Source organism: Lemur catta, chromosome 5 (genome assembly GCF_020740605.2).
Source record: "Lemur catta isolate mLemCat1 chromosome 5, mLemCat1.pri, whole genome shotgun sequence".
Taxonomy (NCBI): Eukaryota; Metazoa; Chordata; class Mammalia; order Primates; family Lemuridae; genus Lemur; species Lemur catta.
The window spans coordinates 70,126,481-70,151,740 of record NC_059132.1 but is presented as its reverse complement, the minus strand read 5'-3'; the positions used below and the strand labels follow the sequence as shown (position 1 = coordinate 70,151,740).

Sequence of the window (25,260 nt, the reverse complement as noted above, 5' to 3'; positions counted from 1 at the left end):
ACTCTGTAGTTAGTAAAAGCTAACAAAAAATTTTGAGAACAGCATGATTGGACCTGTGTTTTAGGAAGATAATTCTAGCAGCATTAAGAAAGTGCTAATGTTTGAATGCATCCCCCAAAGTTTGTGTGTTGGAAACTTGATGTCTAATGCAACAGTGTTGGGAGGTAGGACCTCTAAGAGGTGATTAGATCATGAGGGCTCTGCCCTCAGAATGGATTAATACTTCTATCACAGGAATAGGTTCGTTACCATGGAGTGAGCTCCTTATAAAAGGATGAGTTCAGCCCTCTTCCCCATCTCTTTGTTTCACGTGCTCTCTTCCCCTTCCACCTTCTGCCACAGGATGATGCAGCAAGGTGGCTCTCACAAGATGTTGGCCCCTTGATCTTGGACTTCCCAGCCTCCAGAGCCACGGAAATTTATTATAAATGACCCAGTCTCGGGTGTTCTGTTACAGCAGCACAAAATGAACTAAGCAAAAAAGAAAGATTCAAAAGGCAGAGAGACGAGGTGTGTTCAAAATGTCCTAAACTGAACTCATCATCTTCTTCCAAATACATGCCCCTTACCATGTATTTCTTAGTTCCAATAAAGGCACATCCATCCTCCAAGTTACCTAAACTGCAACCCTACAAGTTACCTAAGCTGTAAAACTTGGCGTCAGATTTGTCACCTATCTCTCCTCTTTTTTCTTCCTCCTCCTCTTTGGACAGCTAATGCAACACAGAGCTCTGCTTATTTTATCTGTCAAATGTTTTGTGGCTCTATCCTGTATTTTCCATTCTTAACATCCTGGTGCAGGTTCTTAGCAAGTTCACCAGGTATACCACAATAGTTTCCTGCCTGAATAGGATGCACTTGTGTAGAAAGACTGTGAAAATGTATTCCGGAGCTCAGAAGAAATTCATGGCCAGACTTGTAGACACAAAGGTGATATCTGAAGACAACAGAGAGGGTGGTAATGTGATAGAAGCAACAGCAGCACAACAACAACAACAAACGCAACAAAGACAGAACTTTGGGAGATGCCAGCTTTAATGGAAGAGGCAGAGACAACACAGCATGATGAGAAAAAACGATCAGAGAAGTCATAGGCAACCACGACATTGTTAGAGAATCCAAGGATAGAGAGACTTATATGAAGTTGTACAGAAGGATGAATAGAGTGAGGCTGAATCTCATAGCCTTTACCAATTTGATGGTCCTTGATGATCTTTAAGAATGCAGTCTTAATGGTAGGTTGGGAGTGGAAACCAGATTCCAAGAGGTTAAAGAATGAGTCAGTGGTGAGAAGCTGGCAACAAGGAGAAAGGTCTACCCTTGTATTAAGTTTGGTAGTGAATGAAACAAAGTTCATGCATACCTAGCTCTTGCCAAAAGATGCCAAATCTTCCCTTCTCTATCAGGAAATCTAACCTTTTCCCATTCCCTACTTCACATTCTGTTGAAGAAGAGAAACTGCTGGCATTATAATTGCCAGCCACACTCCAAACCAATTTTCCATATCTTTTTGGTATAAACTCATCCTTTGAAGTGCGGGCTATTTGTCTTCATACCATCTGCCATTGCCATCTGCCAGGACCCAGTTTCTATTAGCCAAAGACATCTGCAGGAAACAGGAGCCGAATGTGTTACCAAAAGTTTGGCACTTGTCCCTGAGGCCACGTCAGAAGAATGAAGACAAGTGGTTTGAGGAAAAGGAGAGAGAAGTTTATTATTTTGATGGCAAATGAGGAGGATAGTAGACTCTCATCTTAAAGTGCCACCATCCTATTTATAAGCAGAAATATAGAACTTTTAAAGAGAGTTTTCAGCTTTGGGTTATTGCTGTTTAACTATAGACCTCCAATGAAGACAGTCGCATGACTTCTGCCCAGGCAATTCAATTGAGCTGTCTCCTGTGGTACAAAGTACAAAGGACGATGCCCTGCCCCTCTGATCACTGGCCTTGGGCAGGAATGCAGGCATTAATTCCCAAAAAGAATTCGGGGGATGGTTAAAGAGATAACTTGTAATACATTTTGCCATTTTTCAGACCCTTACTTCTGTTACATATTCCCCACCGTCAATTTTACCCTTCCGTATCTATGGGAGGAGTGGCGATGTAGTCATGGATCTACTTCCTGCTGAATTGGGGTGATGTTTTAGATGGAAGGTTTGTACTTATTTATGCCATTGCAAAGCTTTGGCGGTAGACTTACAAAAAAAAAAAGAAAAGAAAAGAATGCAACAGATTACCAGGTGAAAAGGGGCATGATCAACAGTTACAACTGTGAGGATTGACAAGGCAAAATGGAGGATACCTGATAAGAGAGATTTTACCCTGCTTGGTATGTAAGACACCAATAGGACTGTGGGTCCTGACTGTTGCCTTGTACATAATGTCTGATACGGGGCTAGGCAAGAAAGAAACATGGACCTCTGAGTACAGAGCTATTAGTCGCATCCTGTAGGTATCCAAGAGACTGGCTTCTGCAAATTCAGAGTGTAGGAAAGTAAATTATATACACAAATATGACAAACCCAGTAGTGACACAGATCAGCAAAAGAGGAAATCTTCACTAAGGAGTTGTCACTCCGTCCTATAGACAGAACAAATAACCAAAGAAAGAATAGCAAAAAGAATATCAGCATTTTCATTTTTCCTTCTTAAACAGATACTTTAGATCACCCAAAGGCTGGCCCCTTCACTGGGGGCTTGGGTCCTCTTCCTCCATGGGACACCTCTTTACTCTGGTGTGATGGACCCAAGGTTTTACTTCTAACAATTTCAACTAGGTGTGAGTTGTTAAAGGCACATCATAGGGTCCCTTTCACTTCTCTGCCAGTGGCTGTTCAGGTCCTTGTTCTTTCCAGGCTTTAAGCAACACCCGGTCTCCTGGTTTAAAGGGGTGGGGGCAGGGGTTGTCTCCAACTGGGGCAAGGACCTGAAAGAGGCAAACTCATACATAATGGTTAACACCTGACCCACTCATTTTACGTATTGGTTTACTCTGCTTTCTTTACTCATGGTTACATTACCATACTTAGCTCAGGGGGCCAGAAGGGTCTCTCATAAACTATTTCATAGGGGCTTAACTTAAGCCTGCTTCTAAGCCCTTATCTGGAGGAGGGCAAGTGGCAACACCCTATCCCACTTTAGATGGGTTTCCTGCAGTTTCCGTTCTAGATGTAGGGCTTTGCTCACTTACTGAGTTACCTCCGATATAATATAGGGCCCATTATCACTATGTATGGAGGAAGGGAGCCCATACCTTGGAATGAATTCCTTCAGAAGGATTCTGGTAACTTCAGATGCTCTCTCCACTTGGGTAGGATAAGCCTCTACCCAGCCTGAAAAGGTATCTACTACTAGTTTAGGTATCTGAGTGAACTCAATTTGCCAATCATCAAAAGGGTGCACCCCCACATGTTGGGTTCCCTGTGCAGCAGGTTGCTTTTCTGTCTTTGGATTGTTTTGAGCACATAGTTTGTTGCAAATGGGGTCCTCTTAAATGAGGTCCCACCAAATCCATTAAGGCATCATACCCAAAATATGTGCATTCATGTAGCTGCCTCATAAGAGGCTGAACCAAGGCTTCAGGTAGGAAAATGAGTCCATGAGAATTCTGCCTCCACTAACTGTGCTATCCCAAATTTCAGAGCCCATGTTTAGCTTTAAAGACGGTTTGTACTGATCTAATCTAGCCAAGGAATCAAGGCCCTGAGGAACAGATCTCCTTCAGCAGCCTTCTTAGCAGCTCTGCCAGTGGCCTGATCTCTTTTTGCAACATAAGTATCTCCCTTTTTCCTTGACCAGGATAGTTCATGATGGCCACCCACTTGGGCTCAGCCATGGCCCATATCAGTGCCATTATTTCAGTGGCGTAGTTAATATCCTTACTTCCTGCCATCGGGAGCCCCCTTTCCTTCCAAATGGCACCACGAGCATGCACAATCATAAAAGCATATTTAGAGTCCATGTAAATGTTTATGTTTTTTTCCTCTGGATAACTGAAGAGCTCTGGGTAAAGCAATCAGCTCAGCTTTCTGGGCTTCAGCCCCAGGCAGCAGTGCCATTGTTTCCAGTACCCGTCATTCCCTGACCACCCCATATCCAGCCCTTCATTATCCATTGTCCATAAAGCTGCTCCCAGTGAAAAGATCCCAGTCTGGCTCTGGCATTGGCTGATCTGACAGATCCATCCTGCTAGAATAGACAGCCTCAAGAACCTCAAAACAGTCATGCTACAAAGGCTCATTTTCTTCAGGTAGTAGCAGGGTGGCAGGATTGACAGTAGATACAATCTTTAATAACAACTCACAACTAGCTGCCATTGGCTGGAGGCAAGGAGGCCATCATCTCACAATACTGTCCATCCTCTCGCAACATTGTCCAGTGGCTTTGACAAGTATGCCTCTGGCTGGGGGGATGTCTCCCAACATCTGTACTAAGACTCCAAAGCTCATTCCTTGTTTATCATGAACATATAATTTAAATTCTTTCTGTGAGTCAGGCAACCCCAGAGCATGGGCAGTCATAAGGCTCTGCTTTAGTTTTTCAAAGGCATTTTGACAGTCTGTGGTACAGATCAGGGGCTCCACATCTGTTCCTTTTAGGGCCTCATACAAGGGCTTTGCTATTAGTCCAAAGTTTGGGATACAGATGCGACAGAACCCTGCCATTCTTAAGAACCACACAGTTGCTTTTTATTTTGGGGCACCTTATGATTCAAGATGACTTGTTTCCAGTCTAACATTAGGTCACGGGTTCCCTTGCTAATTTGGAATCCCAAATAAGTAACCTGCTATTTGCAAATCTGTGCCTTTTTGGGTGATACTTTATAGCCACACAAAACCAGATAATTTAGCACAGCCACGGTATTTGTGAGACAATGATCATAATCAGGGCTGGCTATAAGTAAATCATCTACATATTGTAATGGATTCCCTTAATCCAACTGCAGGTTCCACAAGTCTCTCGCCAAGCTCTCACTAAACAGGGCAAGAGAGTTTTTAACCCCCCGCGGCAACACAGTCCAGCAGTGCTATGAGGTCACCCTAGTCTCAGGATCCTGCCATTCAAATGAGACTGAGTACCATTCATAGTCACTTGTACAATATCATTAATGGCACATAGATCCTTCATGAATCTATACTTATTGGTATGGGGGATTTAAATTCTTTCTGCACATCCCAGGGTCCTATTGGCCTACATGGCCTTACTCACTTTTTGGTAGACCTCAGGAGGAATAGAACTTGCTTCCTCTTGCAAATGCTGCAGTTTCAGTTGACAACGTGCAAGTCCGCTGAGGCCCAAACGTCAAAACAAACTGCTCTGCAGTGGCAACCTCCTGTATGCTTCACCAGGCCCTGGTATTATTCAAAGCCAGCAGGAGCTTGGCAGTGCCCTTGGAGGTGAACTTCTGCCACCTCTGGAACAGCTCCCGGCACTCCAACTGCTTGCCCAGGTCCACTGAAAATATCAGGGTCACTGGAGTCAATGGCGGAGCAGCACCAGCTCTGGCGGCAGCTCCCCAGGGCCTGCCTCTTGGGCCCATGGTGACAAGTTCCTCAGGCATTGCTGCCCAGCCCCCGCCCCCTGCCTGGCTCATGGAGTGCCATGCACAGCTGGTGCCAGAGGGTCGGGGTGGGAGGCCCCAGATCACTTCTGCCCACCCAGCTTGATGCTAATCGAGTCCCCATTGTCAATCATACCCAGGGCTCCTGCGGGGATATTTGGATTGGAGCCACTAGTGAGGTAAGGGGCCCTGGGCCCCCTCCTTCATCATCTGAGTTCTGGACTCAAAAAATCATTTGCTTTCCTGGAGGGGGTTCTTGTTACCTGGAGCCCTTTGCAATTTTGGACAACGTTCTTTCTAACGTCCTTCCTTTTCAAAAAAAAGCACACCAGTTGTACTTCAACCTGAGGTGACTTTTTTGCCCTTTCCTTTTGACCTTCCTTTCCAAAAGACCCTTGGTTGGTGCAGCTAATAGAACACATATAGGTTTCAGTTTCTGTTCTTCCCTAGTGTTATGTATAATACTTTAAAGGTGATATCAACAAGCTGTGAGGGATTCATGCCAATTGCCCCTTCCACACACTGTAGCTTTCTCCTTATATCTGGAGCCCTCTGCCCTCTAAAAGTCACATTAACCATGTACATGTTTTCAGGGGCCTCAGGATCCACATCTGTATACTTCTGATAAGCCTGATAGATATGTTCCAAAAATTCAGAAGGATCATCTGCATTAGGATCCCATTTTGTGCAAGTCCAATAATACCTTGTTGGCTGATCTGGCATTCAACCCCTCTATCTGATATTGCCATAATGGAAATTGCCCTGCCCCAGCTATGGATGCCCTGTGGCCGAATTGAGTTCCCTGCTGAGTCTTAGAAGGAAAGACCATTCCCACTCCCAAGTTCTAACCTAGTGGTGGTAAGACTGAAGAATCAGTCCCAGTCGCACACTCCCTGGCCCCTCTCGTGGCACCAAGATGGGGGCAGCGGTGGTTGGTGGTGGCAGCAGCAGTTGCCCCATACCTGGTTCCATGTGGGGCCGCTTCCTGGGCTGGCTATGCACCTCCAGTGGGGGGAAAGCTGCTCCCATTAGTGTGCTCCATGGCCACTGCATTGGGGACCCCAGCAGTGCAAGCTCAAGTGCAGTAGAGCCCGTAGTGCCTTTCTCGGCAGGTGAGGAAATAGCAGTGGGGGAGCAAGTTCATGAGATATAACCTGGTTAATCCCTCCCCAGTTTTGTCACACAGCCTTGCCGCCTCTTTATTATGCAATTGCATGAAAGACTGTACATATGGGATCTCGTCCCATTTACCTGTCCTTTGGTAAAATAATTCCAGTTGTAAGACAGTATGACAATTTAAGGTTCCATTCAATGGCCACTTCTCCTCTTACTCCAGAATGTACACTGGATTACAATAACACCATTCTCTTTTAGGCATAGACTTATAGCTATAAGTTGGCAATTCAGCCAAGATTCTCCCCAAGGGGCTTTCAGATGAAACAGAAACAGAGCCTCACTTATTAACAAACAACAATGAACACAAATGACAAGTAGACAATATAGGGAATTCCCAACACAAATCATCTTAATGCCAAGGCCTTGCCAAACAAATGGGAATCAGACAAATGAGAACCAAATTCTCAACCAAGAACCAATATCTCCTAATCCAAAAAGAGAATGAATTCCCCTGGTTCCCTAGTTCCACTCAACCATGACTTCCACCCCTAAATGGTGCCTCCAAACACAATGGCCTGCCACAGGGCTGGAAGGTTTGAGAACCTTTCCCAAATGGTGGGATCAAGGGGCTCAGTTTGCACATCAGAGAACTTACCAAAATGGCCAGAGCATCATGACACTTCCCAAATCCATTTCCTTTTCCCCAACTTAGTTCAGGTTGCAGGGAGCTGCACCTAATTCAGGATGGTGGGGAGACAGGAGTTCCCTGAGCTAAACAGGCTCTGGCAGCTGCTGGCACTGCCCCTTGCTCTCTTGCCTAGCAAACACATTGTCTCTACTGCTGAAGACCCACAGCTTGACCTGGGGCTGCTCCCCACCTTTTCCAGCCACAGCAGCAGTTGTGGGGTGCCATTCCACCAGGGCACTGATGGGTCCAACCTGCAACACCAAATTCTGTTACCGAAAGTTTGCACTTGTCCCCAAGACTGCATCAGAAGAATCAGGACAAGTGGTTTAAGGAAAAGGAAAGAGCAGTTTATTAATTTGCCAGCAAATGAGGAGGATGGTAGACTCTAATCTTAAAGTACCACCATCCTATCTATAAGCAAAAATACAGAGCTTTGAAAGAGAGTTTTCAGCTTTGGGATATTGCTGTTTAACTATAGCATCTCTCATGAAGACAATTTCGTGACCTTTGGCTGGACAATTCTGTTGAGCCATCACCTATGGCACAAAGAACAAAGGACGCTTCCCTGCCCCTCTGATCACTGGCCTCGAGCAGGAATTCAGGATTTAATTCCTAAAAAGATTGGGGATGGTGGTGAAAGAGACAACTTGTAATACATTTTGCCCTTTTTCAGGACCTTACCTCTGTTACACATGGATAAAATATAGTACCACTTCTCCTAAGCACAAGAGTCCAGAGGAGTGCAAAAAAAGGTCAAGAGGTAGAAAGTCACCCTCCCTGTCCCCCTCTGCTGTTGCCAAAATTATAAAACAAGGATTCTGGAAAAATGAAGGCTTAGAAAGTAGTATGACAAGCCTCTAAAAAAAACATGGTAAATATGGCCAGAGAGTCTAGACTCAGTCACCAAATTCCAGAATATTAGAGCTAGGAGGTAAACCGTGAAGCTTAAAAGGTTATTTATGTTGGAGTCCTGGTCACAGGTTACCCTGACAAACTGGCCCTTTCTGATGCACTGCAAACCCGACCTTTGTGGAGAGGAGTGGCTCTCAAGTCCTTCTGGGCTGCATGTCCTTTCAGCTGGGGAGAGAGAGCTGCTGCTCAGTGATCCTGCTCACACTTGCTGCCACCTCACCAAAAAGAAAAAACAACCCTCCTCAGACAGAATGGGAAGAAAGGTACTAGGCTTTATGAGATAGAAATGAAGTAATCTGTTTTTTATTAAATATCATGAGAAAATTATTAATTCATGCCAGAAACACAAATATAAACATTATCATATTGAAAGAATTTACTCTGAAGGAGACCATCTGGCAGAGCCTCGCAGACCACACTTTGAGAAGCAAAGCGTATGTGTCACCATGGCGGCTTCTTCCATCAAAGCGGCAAATCCTGAGGAAGTGAAAATCTAAGGGTTTTGAGGGGAGTACTTTGCAGTAATGACATCTGCTAGATACTTGTCACATGTTCTCTAGAGGTGGGCCTGCTTTTACAAATGTTGTTTTATGAAAACCTAAATTTTTAAAACAAGTGGTGGTTATTATTTCAGATTCCTTCTCCTTAAAAATGGATTTTTCTTTGGGCACAGAATTCCAGAAGGGTATTTCCATACAAATGTGTAGAGCATGAATTGCTTACCATAAAGGTTGAAGAGATGACAAAAGGGAATGTGGGAAACCCGATAAGTTAGGAGCCACAATTAATTATAGATTAACCGAAAATGAAACATACAGCATCCTAAAATTATAAAGCAAATGTATGGTTCTTTTTTGGCAAAATGTCGTTTTGAAAACCTCACACTGTCACATTTCTTTGCAAAAAGGAAGAGATGTCTATAATTTGGAAAGCATTTCTCTCTCTCTGGGGATGGGTGGAACACCGGTTACATACAAAGTGGAGGAAACCTTGCATTCCAGAAAAGAAGAAATGCTGATGGCAACGTGAAGGAACACCCTACTCCCTTGAGGATCCCTGTGAACTGTTATCATCTGGCTACCCTCCATTGTCAGTGGACTCCTGAACTTAATTTTGTTTGCATCTCCTGCCTTCGTTTGCTCAGAGATGCCAGTGCTGGTTAAATATCTGTTTCATGTTGAGCATTTCCCAAATCTCCCTGCTGTAGGTCACACAACACCTCCAATGGGTGGACCTAGAGAATCTATAGAAGATACTCTTCAGGGAAGAATAGAAAGCTTGTGGAGAGGCCAGTAGAGCTTGACCTTGGCAGCTTTTCAGTACTTGAGAGTTCATTCCCATCTTGGCTCTACCCAAGACTATCAGGCACCCACCCACCAAAGTTTCATCATTATGTATGGAGTCTTCTGAAAGTGCCACATTAAACACCAAACTGTATTACTGTGACATACTGAGTTCCTACTTATTCAGGCAGAGGCTATGCATGTCTCAAATTCCAGTGAGACTGGCAGGATCTAACAACTAGGAGCTCAGTATTTTTCAGGGGTGTTGGGCTGCAGCGACTCAATCCTAACAACCATTTAGTCAGGAGAGTGAGTAATTCAGATTATACAGGCGGCATATGTTTACTGTCTCATCACATTAAACACTGCGACGTGGATAGTAGACGTAGAAGAAAAAGCCCTCGTGCAACCCAAATCTCCTGGGAGAACTGGGACCCTCAATGATTATTCCTCTATTCCTTACACTTTTAAAAGTTTAAACTGCTTTTAGTACTTTTTAAAAGGTAATACACATACATGATAAAATAAAAACCAATACAATGAATGATCTTGTCTCAAGAAGAGAGTGAAAAGACATGATTTTGTTTGCATCTTCTGCCTTCATTTACTCAGAAATGCTATTATTGTTGGTTGAACATCAGTTCATTTTTGAGCCTTTCTCAAATCTTGTCCCCCTGTGCCACACATCAACTCCAGTGGGTACACCTAGAGAATCTATGGAATGAATTACTTCGCCTCGAGTAGGGAACTTCCAGGGAACTCGGCAGAGCTTCACAGGCCGGATCTTAAAGTGAAGAGTCCTAACCTGCTATAAGCTTAGTCACTGTGTTGTCTTTTCTGTCCAAATCTATAGCCTCTTCATGACAGCTCATCTGGTAACAGATTAGATTACCAAATGAGTGAACAAACTATGTGTCTATGCTTCTTATAAGCTATCAGCCATAAAAGAGAATATTTAGGTAGGTAGATGACAGATGAGTAAGATAGAAAGAATAAGAGTTATAGAGAAATGGCAGGATGTTAGAGTATTAAATTCCATTTCCTTATTACATAAAAGAAGAAGAAACTGTGGCCTTAATAGGTGGGGGAAGGTATAAGGAGAGAGAGGCAAAGAGAGGAAAATATTTGCTTAATTATTGTAAATAACAACAATCGCTTATAGAACTCATATTAACCCAAGGCAGTCTTGTGCTTCAGTCTCAACACCAAATCACAGAACAAGAGTTCCACAGAAAAAATATAATTATCAGCAATGCAAATCTTAGTTTCTCCACAAAACACCAAAGAGGGGAGCACATTTCAATATACACCCAAAGATCTTAAAAATCTTCTTTAGACATTTTTCTTTCTTAACTGGCACTGAATCTCTCCAAGTCTTACTCTTCTCTCTTTCTCCATAACCCCTTAAAATTCCTCCCAACACTCGGGCAACACAGTCCCTTTCCTTTCTTCCTCAGCACTGTAATGTGTCGATCAATTTAACCTTTCTGGTTTCTTCCTCCCCACCCCATATCTTAGAACTAAACAAAGCCTGAGCCCTCGGATTGAAAGAGCCCATTAGTTCTGAGGAGGATAAACTTTAAAAATAAACTCATACTTAGTGATATCAAAATAAAACTCCAGAACATCACAATGAAAAAGACAATCCCAAAAGGTACAATAGGATACACAGAGATCACCTACAAGGGAGTGAGGTTCAGATCAACAGGAGACTACCCATCAACCATAGCAGTTTCAAGAAAATAATGGAACGATAGCTTAGAAATGATCAGGAAAAATAGATTTGAACTTAGAGTTCTATTTACAAGCCAAACTAACACTCACAGAGAGATTGAAATAAATGTTCAGACACACAAACCCTCAGAAAAATTTACTGCCCACTGTCTGATGAAGAAGGGAGGGAAAACAAAAGAAAACCTACCAAGGATGTACTCCAGCAAGAAGAAAAATGTATACAAAAGGTAATCATGGGCTATCAGCAGTAAAGGGGAATGTATTCATGTTTTATTTTTATTATTAGAAAGTAATCTTTTTTCAAAGATTGGGGAGAAAAGAAGGTAGGAAATACTTAAAATTTAATTCCTTACCTTTATTTCCATCCCATTTTACCTTTGCATAATATCTCATTACAGTTTACAAAATGCTTGCAGATAAACTGTCAGTAGCCAGAATCACAAGACCTACAAAAGTATTATTTTAAGAGGAAACCATATTAGGACAAATATTAATTCTAATATATTAGAGGACTCTGGCTGCCAGGGTGTGGCAGGAGGGCCACCACTCTATCCAGGAGACCTTCTAATGACAGATCTTAGCTCCCCAAAGGCTTCTCTAGAGAGGCCCATTGGTGCCATTGCCTATGTCATAGGCCATGAATTTAGGGCTTGGAATCACTCACCTGAACTTTTTTACGCCATCCCTGGTGTGTGCCAGAAAAGGAACAGCTGCCAAAAAGCAGACACTTTCCTGTCTCTAAAAATAAAAACGCTGGCAACACTTCAGGCCCCCGTGCCAGGACCTGGCCTTTCCTGGAATAAACAATAGGTGGCTGAGCTGATTGGACACAAATATTGAGTCCTAAAGTTGGCCGAAGTACAACCTGAAATGCCTAGGTCAGGGCAGGTGCAGCTCTAAAGCCAGGAAGCCAGAAGGGGCCCTCCTTCCTCCGCAGCCAGGGCCCAGGTGTGGCTGAGGGGCCTCGGGTCACACCACAGACCTTGACCCAGCTGAGGTCACAAAGCCCCCACCAGGTCCTGTCCGTGGACCCCTGGGGTGCACAGTGACAGGTCTGTGGGCCTGTGAGATCTTGTCCAGAGAACACTCCCTGCAAAGCAAGGACTTTCCTAAGCATCCCTCTGCACTCTTCACTAGGGCTGTGCTCAGCCCTTGTTAAAACCTCTCACGCCCAGCTGAGAGCCCTCACCTGCTAGACAGGCCCAACAAAACCGCCTTCGTATAGGAATGCCATAATAACAGGCAGCCTTCCCACTCTAATTGCCTCCCAACTCGTCAAATGCTGCTACATCACATGTTCAAGTTCCCATCAGGCCTTGTCATTAGGGTTCAAATCTTCCTGGCCCACAAGTTTGGCTTTTTGCTGGTTTGGGGACGTAGGAAGGCTAAGAGAGGGTTAGGGGAGGAGAGAGGGTCTAAATATAGCAAATATTTACAGACATAATCACTCCATAAACATGCTGCAGTGGAACAGAGTGTAGGGCCGACCCAGATGACGGATGTCACTCACCCGAGTGTCACATCATAAATAAAACTGAATGAGCCCATTTTCCCACAGAACCAGGGTGACGCCTGCTTACACTATAAATATTTAGGAAGTCATCCTCCTTCAAAGACTTTATTTTTCTAGGTAAGTAGACTTTAATGAAAAAATTAAGCAGGGCTTTTCCTGCAAATATGGAATAGTCGCCATAGCTTTTCAATGGGCATTCCATGGAAAGGAAAAGACAAAAAGAAAGAAGAAAAGGAAAACCAAGCCCAGGTCCATGAGGCTGCCGCATGGAGCTCTCATTTATGCCAGTCAAGATTCATTCTCATTCAGAAAGTGACAGCTTTCTCTGGAGTGGCAGAAACCAGAAGGATCACTATCAGTCCCTGGACCATGTAATGAAGGGAGCACAGGCAGATCCTTGTCACTCAAATTCCGACTCCTCCTACCACCTCTGCTAGGAGAGACATTCTCCTTAGCACTCTCACTTTCTCAGCCTGTCTCTTAGTAACAGAAAAAATGTACACCTCACACCCTTACCATGCTCATTTGAAAAGAATTTGCAAAATGTGAGGATGTGTGCCTGGGTGTCTCTGTGGGTGTTTATGCAATGAAGTCCACCACTAATGCCCTCAGCTGCCACTCCTGATTGCATTATGAATGGCACCTCAGAATCCCCCCAGCATCTAAGGAGCTTCTACCGTGCTCAGCACACTGCTGCAAAGAGCAAACACTTCTTGGGTGCTCAGGAGGCTCCAAGGCACAGCTGCAATCTTGCTGTGACCTGGAACTCTCAAACCGTTGTCTCCACTACAATATGTGCTAATTTTCATGTCTCCTTGCAGCTTCCATGTTATTCTTCTCCTAAATGCACCAAAGCCCTCGCCCAAGTCCATCAAGCCTGCTTCTTTCCCAGGGATGGCCTTTTGCCTGGGCTCTCTTCCCCGCCAAACCCCTGGGGTGGCTCCTACTCCATCAGACTGAACTGGCACTAATGGGAAAAGTTGACGATGCTTTAGCTCCAGCCTCCAAGAAGTCTTGTTCCACGAAGAACAAGAGTCTCTGCTTTTGTGAAATGAGTCACAGGCTGCCTTGACCATGCCTATCTGGGGAGGCCAGGGCTGCCATGTATGGTCTGTGCTCTGTGCCACCCACCTCTCCATGTCAGTCCAAGTTCTTTGCCAGGACAGCCTGAGTCATAAAACTCAGCACATTCCTTAGGCGTTGGATAGTCTTTCCTTGTTATTACTTTGCTTTTGTTTTATGCAGCACCTGGTTTCATTTTAAAAACCCAAATAAAAATCACACGGTCAGGGAGGGGGTGGGGAGATAGGCAGAAAAGCAAAGGAAAGGAAAGAAGGGGGGTTAGGGGAAGGAAGAAAGGGCTGGAACTCCCCAAACAGGCAAGACTTAGAACAAAACAGAGCTGGAACTACAGGTGAAGGGCAGGAAGCAGTGAGTACTAGCCACAAATGAGAGTTTGACCAAAGTCCTTTTTGCTGTATATGATAAAGCACTTGATACCTGGTCTCCTCCCCACCCTCCTATCCCCAAATTAGGCCACAGAACCTAAAGAGTCACTGCTGTACTCACAAGTCGTATGACCTTCCCCATGCCCCTCCACCTTCTGAGTCTCCCCAATAAACGGATAGACTTACCTTTGATGAATTCCAAGCAACACTCCAGTTATAACACTGTGATTCCATGAACCTGCCGCTTCCCTTTTTCTTGGGCCACATACCATACCCCATGTGTAAGGGAATATTTCTCCACAAACTAACATTTGTTCTTTGCCTTTGGGGGTTAAGGAATGGGGACAGGCAAGGGAGAAGAGGCAGACCGGACCATACCAATGCTGCTGGTCAAATTGAATTTTTGTGGCCAGGTGATTTTTGTAAAGCTGTTAACATTGCTTTTTAGAATTAAAACAGGATTCTAATAGGCTATGCCTTGCATACAGTAAAAAAAATAATGATGAATGAGTGATAACCATTGCCACGGAGAACCGTATTTTCTCTTGTACAGTTGGAGTAAGTAAAGCGTAGTAATTCCAGCCTGAGACCGGGATCTTTAGGAACTGGACTCAGAACTCAAACAGAGGCCTTTACCTCCCTCTGCCTGGGATTCTCCGACTTAGCCGGCCGGGGGAAGGGTCCTGGCGGCTCCCGAGTGGCTCCGGGGCTGCATTTTCAATGCACGGTTTTGGCGAGCTTAATGGAAACCATACGAAGGGCCGCCGGGAACCAGACCAGATGGCTCCCCGGGAATGTATTTAACCCAATCTAGGGCTAAAGGACAAAAACAATCACTAGGAGTTCGGGGGACGCGAGGTAAGGGTGGTGGCAGTGCGACTTTTAATTATCTTTTCGATTCAAGAGAAATCCTAAGAGAAGGACGGTCTCGGTAAATGGGGGGACGCGGGGACGGAGGGGGCAGCAGAGCGGGATCAGGGAGGAAGAAGGGGCAGAGGCGGCTACTGCCCCGAACCACACGCTGTCCCGCCGTCCCGCCCCAGACAGCGGCTGCCGGGACGGCGGCGGGCTCCTTCCCGCGCCCCGGGTCACGGCGCAGCCTCGGTCGCTCGCGCTCCCTCCCTCCAGCGGGCCCCGCCGGGCGGGGGCGGGCAGCCGGAGGAGGATCGAGGGTGCGGGGAGGAGGGTGGTGGGCGGGGGTGGGGGAGCGGAGGGAGAGGAGGCGGGCGGTACTGGGAGGAGGGAGATCTCCAGGCGGGGACGTCGGAGCGGAACGAGTAGGACCGTGGCGGGGGGGGGAGCGGGAGCGAGGGGGGGGACGCGCCGGGCCGTGGTTGGGGCCCGGGGCGAGGAGTGGGCGGGGCCAGGGGGCGCGCAGCCTCCCGAGCCGGCCGGGGCGTGAAAGGCCGCGACTCCCCGCCCCCGGCCCCGGCGCCCGCTGCGCTCAGGTCGCCCCCGCGCGACCGACCGTCGGAGCCAATTTGCTTTCAGGCGGCGCCTTGCGCGGAGGAAAACCTGGCGGTGGGAGTCTCCGGCTCTTCCGGGTGATTGCTCCGAATACCAAGAAGCCGTTCTCACGCCCCCGCGCCCCGCCTCGGGGCTTCAGGACACCCGGGAGTTGGCGCTTTGACGCGGGGGCCCGCGACGGTCGCGGCCGTGGCACCGTTTCTGTGGTTGCTGCAGAGAAATGTGGCTGCAAGCACTTAACGAAAAGCAAAACTAAACTTAATGATGGCAACAACTTTTGTCCCCCTCCGCCAATTAAAAAGGAAAAAACTTGAGGCATGAAGCGTAGGAAGTGTCTAAGAAAGCCAGCCTGCCGAGGGCCACATGTCCCCGGCCCCTCCTACCTCAAACAGTCGTTTATCGGGCAAACTCCGGGCCGCCAGCTTTGTGGGTACGTTTTCCAAGTCAGCTAAAAAAACGACAGCGGTCCTCGCCAGCAGTGATCGGAGTATCGATCAGTTTCTGAGTCTTCGGATGAGCCAACCTTGCTTTCAGAATCGCGCTGTCCCTGAAGCTGGAGAAAAATGGCCTGGTTGTCAACACTCGCTCATCCGCAAAGGTCACTTTTCCACAGAATTGGGAATTAAATTGCCTCTTCCAAACCAGACATCATTCACGAGCAGGAGTTGGGATTTGCTCCCGCACTTTCTTCCGTCTCTTTTAACCTTCCTATTTCAGGAAGGCCAGATCAATACGCAGGAGAGGAAATAGGGCGAGGACTCCGCAGCCGCTCGGTCCCGCTGCTGCGGTGCCCCTTGTTCACTCCCTGCCATTCCGTTAGTGCCCACATTCCCGGGTGCAAATTCCCTGCTTTTCAGTTTGCATCATCAAACTTCTTCAGAATAGGACACAGGAATATAGATAGAGAATGGTTACGAGGGCACTAGACACCAAACAGATACTAATTTTTAAAGTAAAAATATTGTTAATGACGATTGAATATTTCATTCAATCTCTACTTGTTGCTGATGCAGGAATTTGCACATTTTTACATCTCAGTGCTTGTTCTCCTCCCCCCAAATGTATCATCAATTAAAAATAATAAGACTTGCCTTGGCTCAAAAATAAAAGTCAATGATTTATTTTGTGGTCGGGACTCTAGGTCAAAGGTTTCCCAAATTAAGTGCCCCATATTGTTTGGGGTGTGCGCATGCGTGTGTGTACACTTTTAGCCTGTTATTGTATCACCCAGGAGCAGGATGTAATGCCACTTATTTTCGGGAATGGCTGACTTAAAAAGAGGCTGCAGTGAGTAGAGAGAAACCACACTCAGGGAAGGTTGGGGAAGCACGTTAGAAAGGCAACTGTTCCCCAGAACAGCTGCGGACGCTGATTGGCAATGAAATTGCTTGGCACCAGCACAACTCCATGTAGTAACAGGGATTTATTTATTTAACAATAGCTAATGATTCTCCCAAGTAACTCCCGGGAGGCCAACTAGAAGTAAATATACTTTCAGGAAATCATCTACCGTTCCTAGAAGCAAGCAGCAACCCTATAGTGAAGGGAGGTCCCAGGCTGCCCACACAATATAATTTTCAGTGGACTTCACAGTTTCAGATGCCCTCCAAATAACTCCCTCCACTGTCTGCTACAGCGCTGCCTTCCCGGCCTGACATGCTCCCTGGGAAAGTTATCAGGTCCTAAGGCAGAAAAGTCGAGAAAAAACGCACAATTTCTGCAGGACCACCATTAAAATAGACTAGCTGCCTGGGAACCAAGGTGTGCTATCTAGCCCTGTCCCGTTAGCTAAATTGATCAGATTGCTCGTTGTTGCCCATAGACGAGAATTTTCAAAGTGAAATATATGTATATAAGTGGTGGTTCTTGAGATGATGTTAGGTGGTACTTGAACAACATTTTTTATGTTATTCTCTAGGTCAGGGTTGTTTTATTTTTTTCTTCTTCTTCTTCTTCCTATTACACATAACTAACATCAAACTGATGGTATCACAAATATAATTACTTAGGGTGAGTCTGAGTTTTTTTTTTTAAGTCAATTTAAAGAGAAATCTTAATAAAAGTAATTGGATAGCGAAAAGTTGTGATTTTTATAATAAATAAAGTCAGAAGGGCAGACACCAGTTTGTTTTCTTTCTTTCAGCTTATTCTCTAAGAGTCTCTGCCAGAACGCTAAGACAGAAGAATCCCATTTTAACATCTTGTTAAAAGTTACTGGGTTTTGAGAAAGTCTGATCAAGCAAGACAGAACCCCTGGTCTGGAGGGCCATATCAGGGGAAACAGGGACAGTGGACCCGGGGTGGCAGCACAGGTACATGGGGAGGGACCAAGGACACTGGGCACCCACGGCAGGTCCCTGGCAGACAGGACAATCTGAAAATTTACTGCCTTTTTTACAAGAGGCAAAATCCAACAACTCACTGATATCACTGACAGAAAGTTGGACAATACAACAGAAATTCCAATCCCTGTAAGCTTCTTTGAGGCTTGTCTCCAAAACGACTGGAGAGATCTACACAAGAAGCTGTTCTGATGCTTTAAGGAAGGCTGCATATCTTATCAGAACAGCTCTGCTTTTCACCTGATTATAAATTAGGGAATACTTTTATACCAACTCTAAACATACACAGGCCACCACCCCCACTGCCATACAGAGGCACCTGGAAGCCCACCTCCTGACTTTCCCCCAGCGATCCCCTGTGGGATAACAAGCAAAAAGATTCTTACGCGCTTTAGGATGTCTTTCCCTCGCAGTCCGTAGTTCATCAGGGTCCCAAGTGCTGGCATTTTAGGTTTCACACCTATAGTGAAGAGACAGCCAATGCGTAAGTGTTTCTGGCAAACAGAGCCTACCATAGTGTGAATAAATAAAATATAATGACATTCTAAAACCTTTTTTGTTTAAATCAATTGTTCTAAACCCTCACATACACACACCCCACCTCTGCCACCACCACGAGTAGCAAATGTCTGTGTTGGATTTCTCCCTCTTGTTATTTCTGCATCCTATCTTTCTTACTGTTAAGAGAGATACAGTAATCCTAGCACTCTGGGAGGCCGAGGTGGGAGGATCGCTCGAGATCAGGAGTTCGAGACCAGCCTGAGCAAGAGCAAGAGCAAGACCCCTGTCTTTACTAAAAATAGAAAGAAATTATATGGACAACTAAAAATATATATAGAAAAAATTAGCCAGGCATGGTGGCGCATGCCTGTAGTCCCAGCTACTCGGGAGGCTGAGGCAGGAGGATTACTTGAGCCCAGGAATTTGAGGTTGCTGTGAGCTAAGCTGACACACCCTAGGCAACAGAGTGAGACTCTGTCTAAAAAGAAAAGACAGATACAATGAGGTGACACAGTGGGTGGTAGGTGGGAGGGAGCACAAATGCAAAAGGCCTTAAATGGCCTCAGACTCTGGAAGGGGTGAAAAAAAATCACATAAAGATCATGATTAAAATAAAGAAAGAAAATGGACATAAAGTAGTAGTTTAGAGTGGGACTTACATGATTTTTCATAATTTGGAGGTGCCCGAGAAAAATCACCAAAGTCCCAAATTTGGTGTGCCTGTAAAAAGGAGGGAAATAAATACCAACCACTTCCACAATAATAGAAATCTAATCAAATTCCTTTTCCAGTGCTATTCCCTGCTTCCCTCCCATTCAAAAAGCACTTTGATGCTGCTGTCAAAAGCCACTGCTGTGGGTGTGGTGGCGTGAGCCTCTAGTTCCCGCTACTCTGGAGGCTGAGGCAGGAGGATCTCCTGAGCCCAGGAGTTGGAGCAACACAGTGAGACTCTGTTTCTAAGGAAAAAAAAAGCCATCACTGTAGTAACAGACAATAACAGTAAAATGGAAAGACAAAACTGGGGAAAATAGTTATGAAATAGGCTAGACAAAAGAGTACAATCCTAATTTGCAAATAGCTTATGCCAATCAGTTAAGAAAAAGCTAAACACCCTAATAGGAAAATGGACAAAGGAAATACACAGTCAATCCTCATTATCCATGGATTTGTATTTGTGAATTCACCTATTTACTAAAACTTATTTGTAACCCCAAAGTCAATGCTCACAGCACTTATGAGGTCATTTGCAGGCATGCACAGACTGGCAAAAGTTTGAGTCACCTGACATGCCCTTTCCCAGCTGAGGTCAAACAAGGTGAACAAGCCCTTCTTGTTTCAGCTCTTATACTGTAACCAGGTGTTCTGTCTGCAGTCCTTTTGCCGTGCCACATTTTCCACATTTTTATGCATTCTGTTAGTGATTTAGCTGTTTAAAATGCCCCCCAAGCATAGCACCGAAGTGCTGTCTAGGGTTCCTAAGTACAAGAAGGCTATGATGTGCTTCACAGAGAAAAGATGTGTGTTAATTAAGCTCCACTCTGCCGTGAGTTGTAGGGCTGTTAACCACGAATTCAATGTTCATTAAGTTAACAGTATATATTAAAGAGTCTTTAAACAGAAACACACATAAAAACAAAGTTACATATTGATCCTTTGACAAAAATGTTGTGATTGGAGGCTCCCAGGAACTTAACCTTATATTTCCTCTAGGAGCAATGGTTCAATATTCCTTAATTCAGTGTTCATGGTGACGTTACAACACATAAGTACTGTGACTAATGAGAATCACCTATTATTAATGTATAATTTGTGAAAGACTATGAATAACTAATAAACATAAGAGAAGATGCTCAACCTCACTAATAAAGAAATTAAATGAAAAAAATGAAATATCTTCATCTATCAAATTGGAAAACATTAAGATTATTTTTTAAAGCCAGTGTTAGAGAGAATACAGGAAAACAGGCACTCTCATGCATTGCTGGGGCATGAGGCCAATTTTTTGGAAGGCAATTTAGTCATATGTAAAATAAGCATACCTTATGACCCAAGGATTCTTATGAGAATGTATCCTGAAGAGGTGATTTTACAACTGCAAAAATGTATATTCAAATTTTATTCATCACAGCATTGTTTATAATAGTTATAAATTTCAAAAAACCTAAAGCCTGGGAATATGGGGTATGTTAAAATTATGAGGAATATAATGTATCCATTAAAGGTGATGACAAATAATTATGCTTATTTATTTATTTTTTTAATTATGCTTATTAACACTGAAAGATGTCCATGAAGACACTGAGTGATAAAAAGCAGATTACAGAGGACAATGTCCAGTGTGATCTCACCCATATACACTGCGTATGTAGTATGTGCATGTATCTTTATGTATACGTAAGTATAGAGAGACATTTGTAAGGATGTTCACTAAAACAAAAATGGTGATTATCCCTAGGAAAGGGGAAGGATTCCAGATGATTTTTAGTTTTGTTTTCATTTGTCTGTATTTTTTGAAAGTTTACAACCAGAGAAAAGCTGTTTTTGTTAACTGTCAATATATTACATATAATTATTTCCATGCATGGGAAAGAGGAAAAGTTGGTGACTAAGATGAAAACACAGCATCACCAGTTGTTTACAATTTGTAACCTTGGCTGTCTTTGTTTCCCCATCCCCTAACAGAAAGCTACACGCCTGATAAGCACTTAGAAATAAATGTTTGGTGAATGAGTATTATGTTTAAAAAAACCAACCCTTTTTGTTTTGCTTTTAATGAGTAATATGCAGGGTGCAATCACTTAAGCTCTGTGCAGGGAAATGATCCCTGAGAAATGCTGGACTTACCACTCCATGTTCGACATCAAAAGATGTTTTAAAGGGCCCGTTTATATCAGAAAATAGTCCTGCATGCAAATAAAGAGGGAACGTCGGGATTAAACACAGTGTTAGAATAAAATTTCTTACACTTCCAATTAGGCTGTTACCAACAAATTGGACACACATTAACATCTGACCAAAATGACAGCTATATAGGAGGAATAAGTTTTGGTGTTCTATAGCACTGTAGGGTAACTGTAGTTAAAAATAATTTATTGTATATTTTCAAATAGCTAAAAGAGGATTTGAATGTTCCCAACACAAAGAAATCATAAGTGTTTGAGGCGTTGAGGTGATGGATATGCTAATTACCCCAATTTGCTCGTTACACATTATATATTATACATATTTTGAAATATCACACTATACCCCAGAAATATGTGCAATTATTATGTGTCAATTAAGAAGAATAATATTTTAAAAAGTAAGCGTCAATCAGGTAAGATGAAATTGTGACTAAAAGTTAAGTTTGTAGTAAACCTTCTGGAGCTTTTGGGAGGGTAAACATTTTGTGTCTGAAACATTCATCTATGATACACAAATTACCTCTTAGAATCAGAGGGAACCAAGACTATACTGAAATTCCAAGGCTGTAAATTGTTATTAAGGTCTTGAGAAGCTTAGGTATATTTTTGAACAACTTATTGAGATATAACTTATATATCATAAAATTGACCCACTTCACATGTATAGTTCAATGATTTTAAGTAAATTTACCAAGTTATGCAACCATCATCACAGTCTGGTTTTAGCATATTTTCATCCCCACAATCGGATCCCTCATGCTCTTTAACAGTTAATCTCCTTTCCTACCATCAGCACCGGAAAACCACTAATCTCTTTTCTTTCTCTATAGATTTGCCCTTACTGAAGCCTTCATATAAATGATCACTCATATACTTGTGTGATCTTTCATGTCTGGCTTTTAAACTTAATATAATGTTTTTGAAGTTTGTGTACATTGTAGCTGTTTGAGTATTTTGTTCTTTTTTGTTGCTGAATGGTATTCCATTGTATGAATGTACTAGATTTTGTTATTCATTCACCAGTTGGTGGACATTAGAGTTGTTTTCAATTTTGGCTACTATGGATCATGCTACATTGAACATTCATGTGCAAGTCTTTGTGCAGACATATGTCTTCATTTCTCTTGGGTAAAAAAACCTAGGCGTGAAATTGCTGGATCCTATGATTAATTTATGTTTAACTTTTAAAGACCACCAAAGTGTTTTCTAACATGGTTGTACTATTTTATATTCCCATCAGCAATGAATGAAGTTTCCAGGTTCTCCACTTCATCATTTGTTATTGTCTTTGTGATTATAGCCATTCTAATGGACATGAAATGATATCTTATGGTGTTTTTAATTTGCATTTCCCTAGTGACTAATAAAGTTGAGTTCACTGGTGTATTTTTATTAAAAAATATAATATGATAGACTCTGGTCACTAGGGATGAGTCAAGGGAGAGAAATAGCCTTTGACAAATATTTATTGTTATGTGTGCTATTTCATGCTAACACACTTTTTGTAAACAAGGTATCTTAAGTCAGAGTCAAAAAGCTTAACAATTATTTAACGATATTCAAGAAAAAAACACTTTTTCATAGCTATAATAAAAGCAGACAGATAAGAAGTTTATCCTGCACAATTAGCTCTGATTTTTCCATGCCAGGTGAATTCTTAGCCTTTCAAAGCTCTATAAGACTTCTCCTACTAGAGGCTTAATTAGCTTTTTGTTACCCTTCCTTTCAAGAATTATGCTAGATAATCATTAAATAGTAAATGATATGATTCTATAATATTAAAGTTTTACAGAAAGTAATTTTGAGGTATTTGATGTGTTATGGAAAAAAAAAACAGACATTAGAATTTGTGCTAGACCATAGCATGAGGTATTTACACATTTGTATCCATATTTTAGCCAAACTTGGTCATTTTTCTAACTGAGCTAGGAATGTCTCTTAGTTTCTTTAATCTATTTGTGGAGAGTAACGCCGGTAAACTCACATATGTTGTAGTATGCTTAGCTAATGATTTTTCTTTGTGAGTTCACGGTTGACAAAATAGAGCCCACAGTGCAACTTGACCTTGGCAGTTTCAGCTGCCCTTTTAATTAAGGACGTTTAATGTTACCCTAATTTGCTAGCATGTATCCACCTCGCTGCTTCTGCTTCCCAGTCCTAGAACTGTAACTGAATTGGGCGATTTTGTTGATGAAACTATCTTAGTAACTGCCGACAAATTCTACCTTTAGATACTAGGTCCTTAAATGTTATGCCAACCTTGATGGAATGTTACAGGTGTTTGGTTTTTAGAAGTCCAGTGCTCTATTGCACCACAGAGCCCGACAGGTATTTGGCTTTTAAAAGTAAATTATCAAGAAAGCAAGTGTAGGCTTGTGAGTGTCAGCTCTTCAGAATCAGAGAAACTCAAGTTGGGCAGTATTCTTCTAGGTCTTCTATTCTAGTCATTTAGTCCACCTACTGGGTGTCTGTCATAGTACAACTGTCAGCCTTATTTGTGATGCAGTTTTCTTTTAGTAGAGTGGGAATAATTTGAATTCTCACCTACCTATCTCTGAGTTTCTTGAAACTTTAAGTTCCTTGAAATGAAGTTTCGTAAATACAAAGCATAATGATGGAAGGTGAAGACAAACTGTTCTCCATCTTTTTTGAGTACCATGGTCTTAAATGGTATGTATACAAAGAGGAGAATTTAGATTAAATATTAAACCATGGACACCCCGGAGGGATCCAAGATTTCTGCGTTGTTTGCTAGTGTAGATGTCTTTATGGATACTTTTCTGAAGATAGGGCCTAGAGCTTTCTTCAGATTTTTCAAAGTGCTTCAAAAATATAAGGTATCACTGTCTCAGAGAGAGATGTGTTAACCATTGGGATAGATTATAGAATGAATCTCTTTCCTGACAGATTTTTAAGAATAGGTGATTCAATAGTCTATATATTAGATAAAAACTATTCTATCAGTGTTAAATTTCTTAAGTGTGATAATAGTACTGTGGTTATATAAGAGAACATTCTTATTCATAGGAGAAGTATTTAAGGATATAGCATTAGGGTATGTTTACTGTACTCTCAATACACCAGCAAAGAAGTATATTCAGGTATCAGTATATAGAGACAGAGATAAAGTAAAATGTTAATAAATGTAGCAAAATGTTAACAATTGATGAATCTAAGAGGGAGTAGGTAGGTATTGATTGTACTAGTCTTTCCACTTTTCTATGTATTAAAAAATTTTTTTTAAGTTGTGAATAAAAGAATAAGGCATTCATTTATCTGCCTTAACTTCATAATTAGAAGAAAGCAGTGCTATTATCACATCTTATAGATGGCTAAAACCAGGCACAGAAAAATCAGTCAGCCCACCCCAAATTACACGTGAGCTATAAGCAAGGACAGAATTAAAAATAATGCTTCACCTTTTTCCTATTCCCTCCCCACATAACTCCAGCCATCTCATAGGCAGATGCACGGTTTGTTCCTATGAGCCTACTGAAATCACGGCAGTGCCCACCACCGTGCTAACTTTTAAATTCACAGGCAAAATCAATTGCAGCCACCTCCTAGTTGATGTTATGCTTGAACAGTAAAGTGCACGCAGAACAGATGGCATCTTGTGACCTTCTTAATAACAGGCTTGGCTGCCAATGTTCCCTTGTGTCCAGTCTCTGCAGGGAATTTGGAAACTGTTGCCTTACACTTGAATATTTTCTGGCAAACACATTTAACCATTTATTAGTCTGTTCCCTAATTTTAAATAGAGCAAAACAAAACAAAATTCCCGACACCTGG

General features: G+C 43.0%; 1 protein-coding gene across 2 annotated transcripts in view; it reads right to left on the bottom strand.

Annotated features, from left to right (window-relative positions):
* Positions 1-25,260, bottom strand: part of C5H4orf51 (chromosome 5 C4orf51 homolog) — a 43,517-nt gene that overhangs the window by 4,233 nt on the left and 14,024 nt on the right. The window contains exons 3-6 of one of the 2 annotated variants that reach the window (XM_045552081.1): positions 21,410-21,468; positions 19,225-19,285; positions 18,451-18,524; positions 16,106-16,275 (exon numbers count right to left, since the gene is read on the bottom strand). In XM_045552081.1, coding sequence (XP_045408037.1) covers positions 16,171-16,275; positions 18,451-18,524; positions 19,225-19,285; positions 21,410-21,468 — 299 coding nt within the window. In that variant the 3' untranslated portion in view covers positions 16,106-16,170. Of the gene's footprint in view, positions 1-16,105; positions 16,276-18,450; positions 18,525-19,224; positions 19,287-21,409; positions 21,469-25,260 lie in introns of those variants that run through there. The other variant, XR_006735366.1, reaches the window with a different exon arrangement.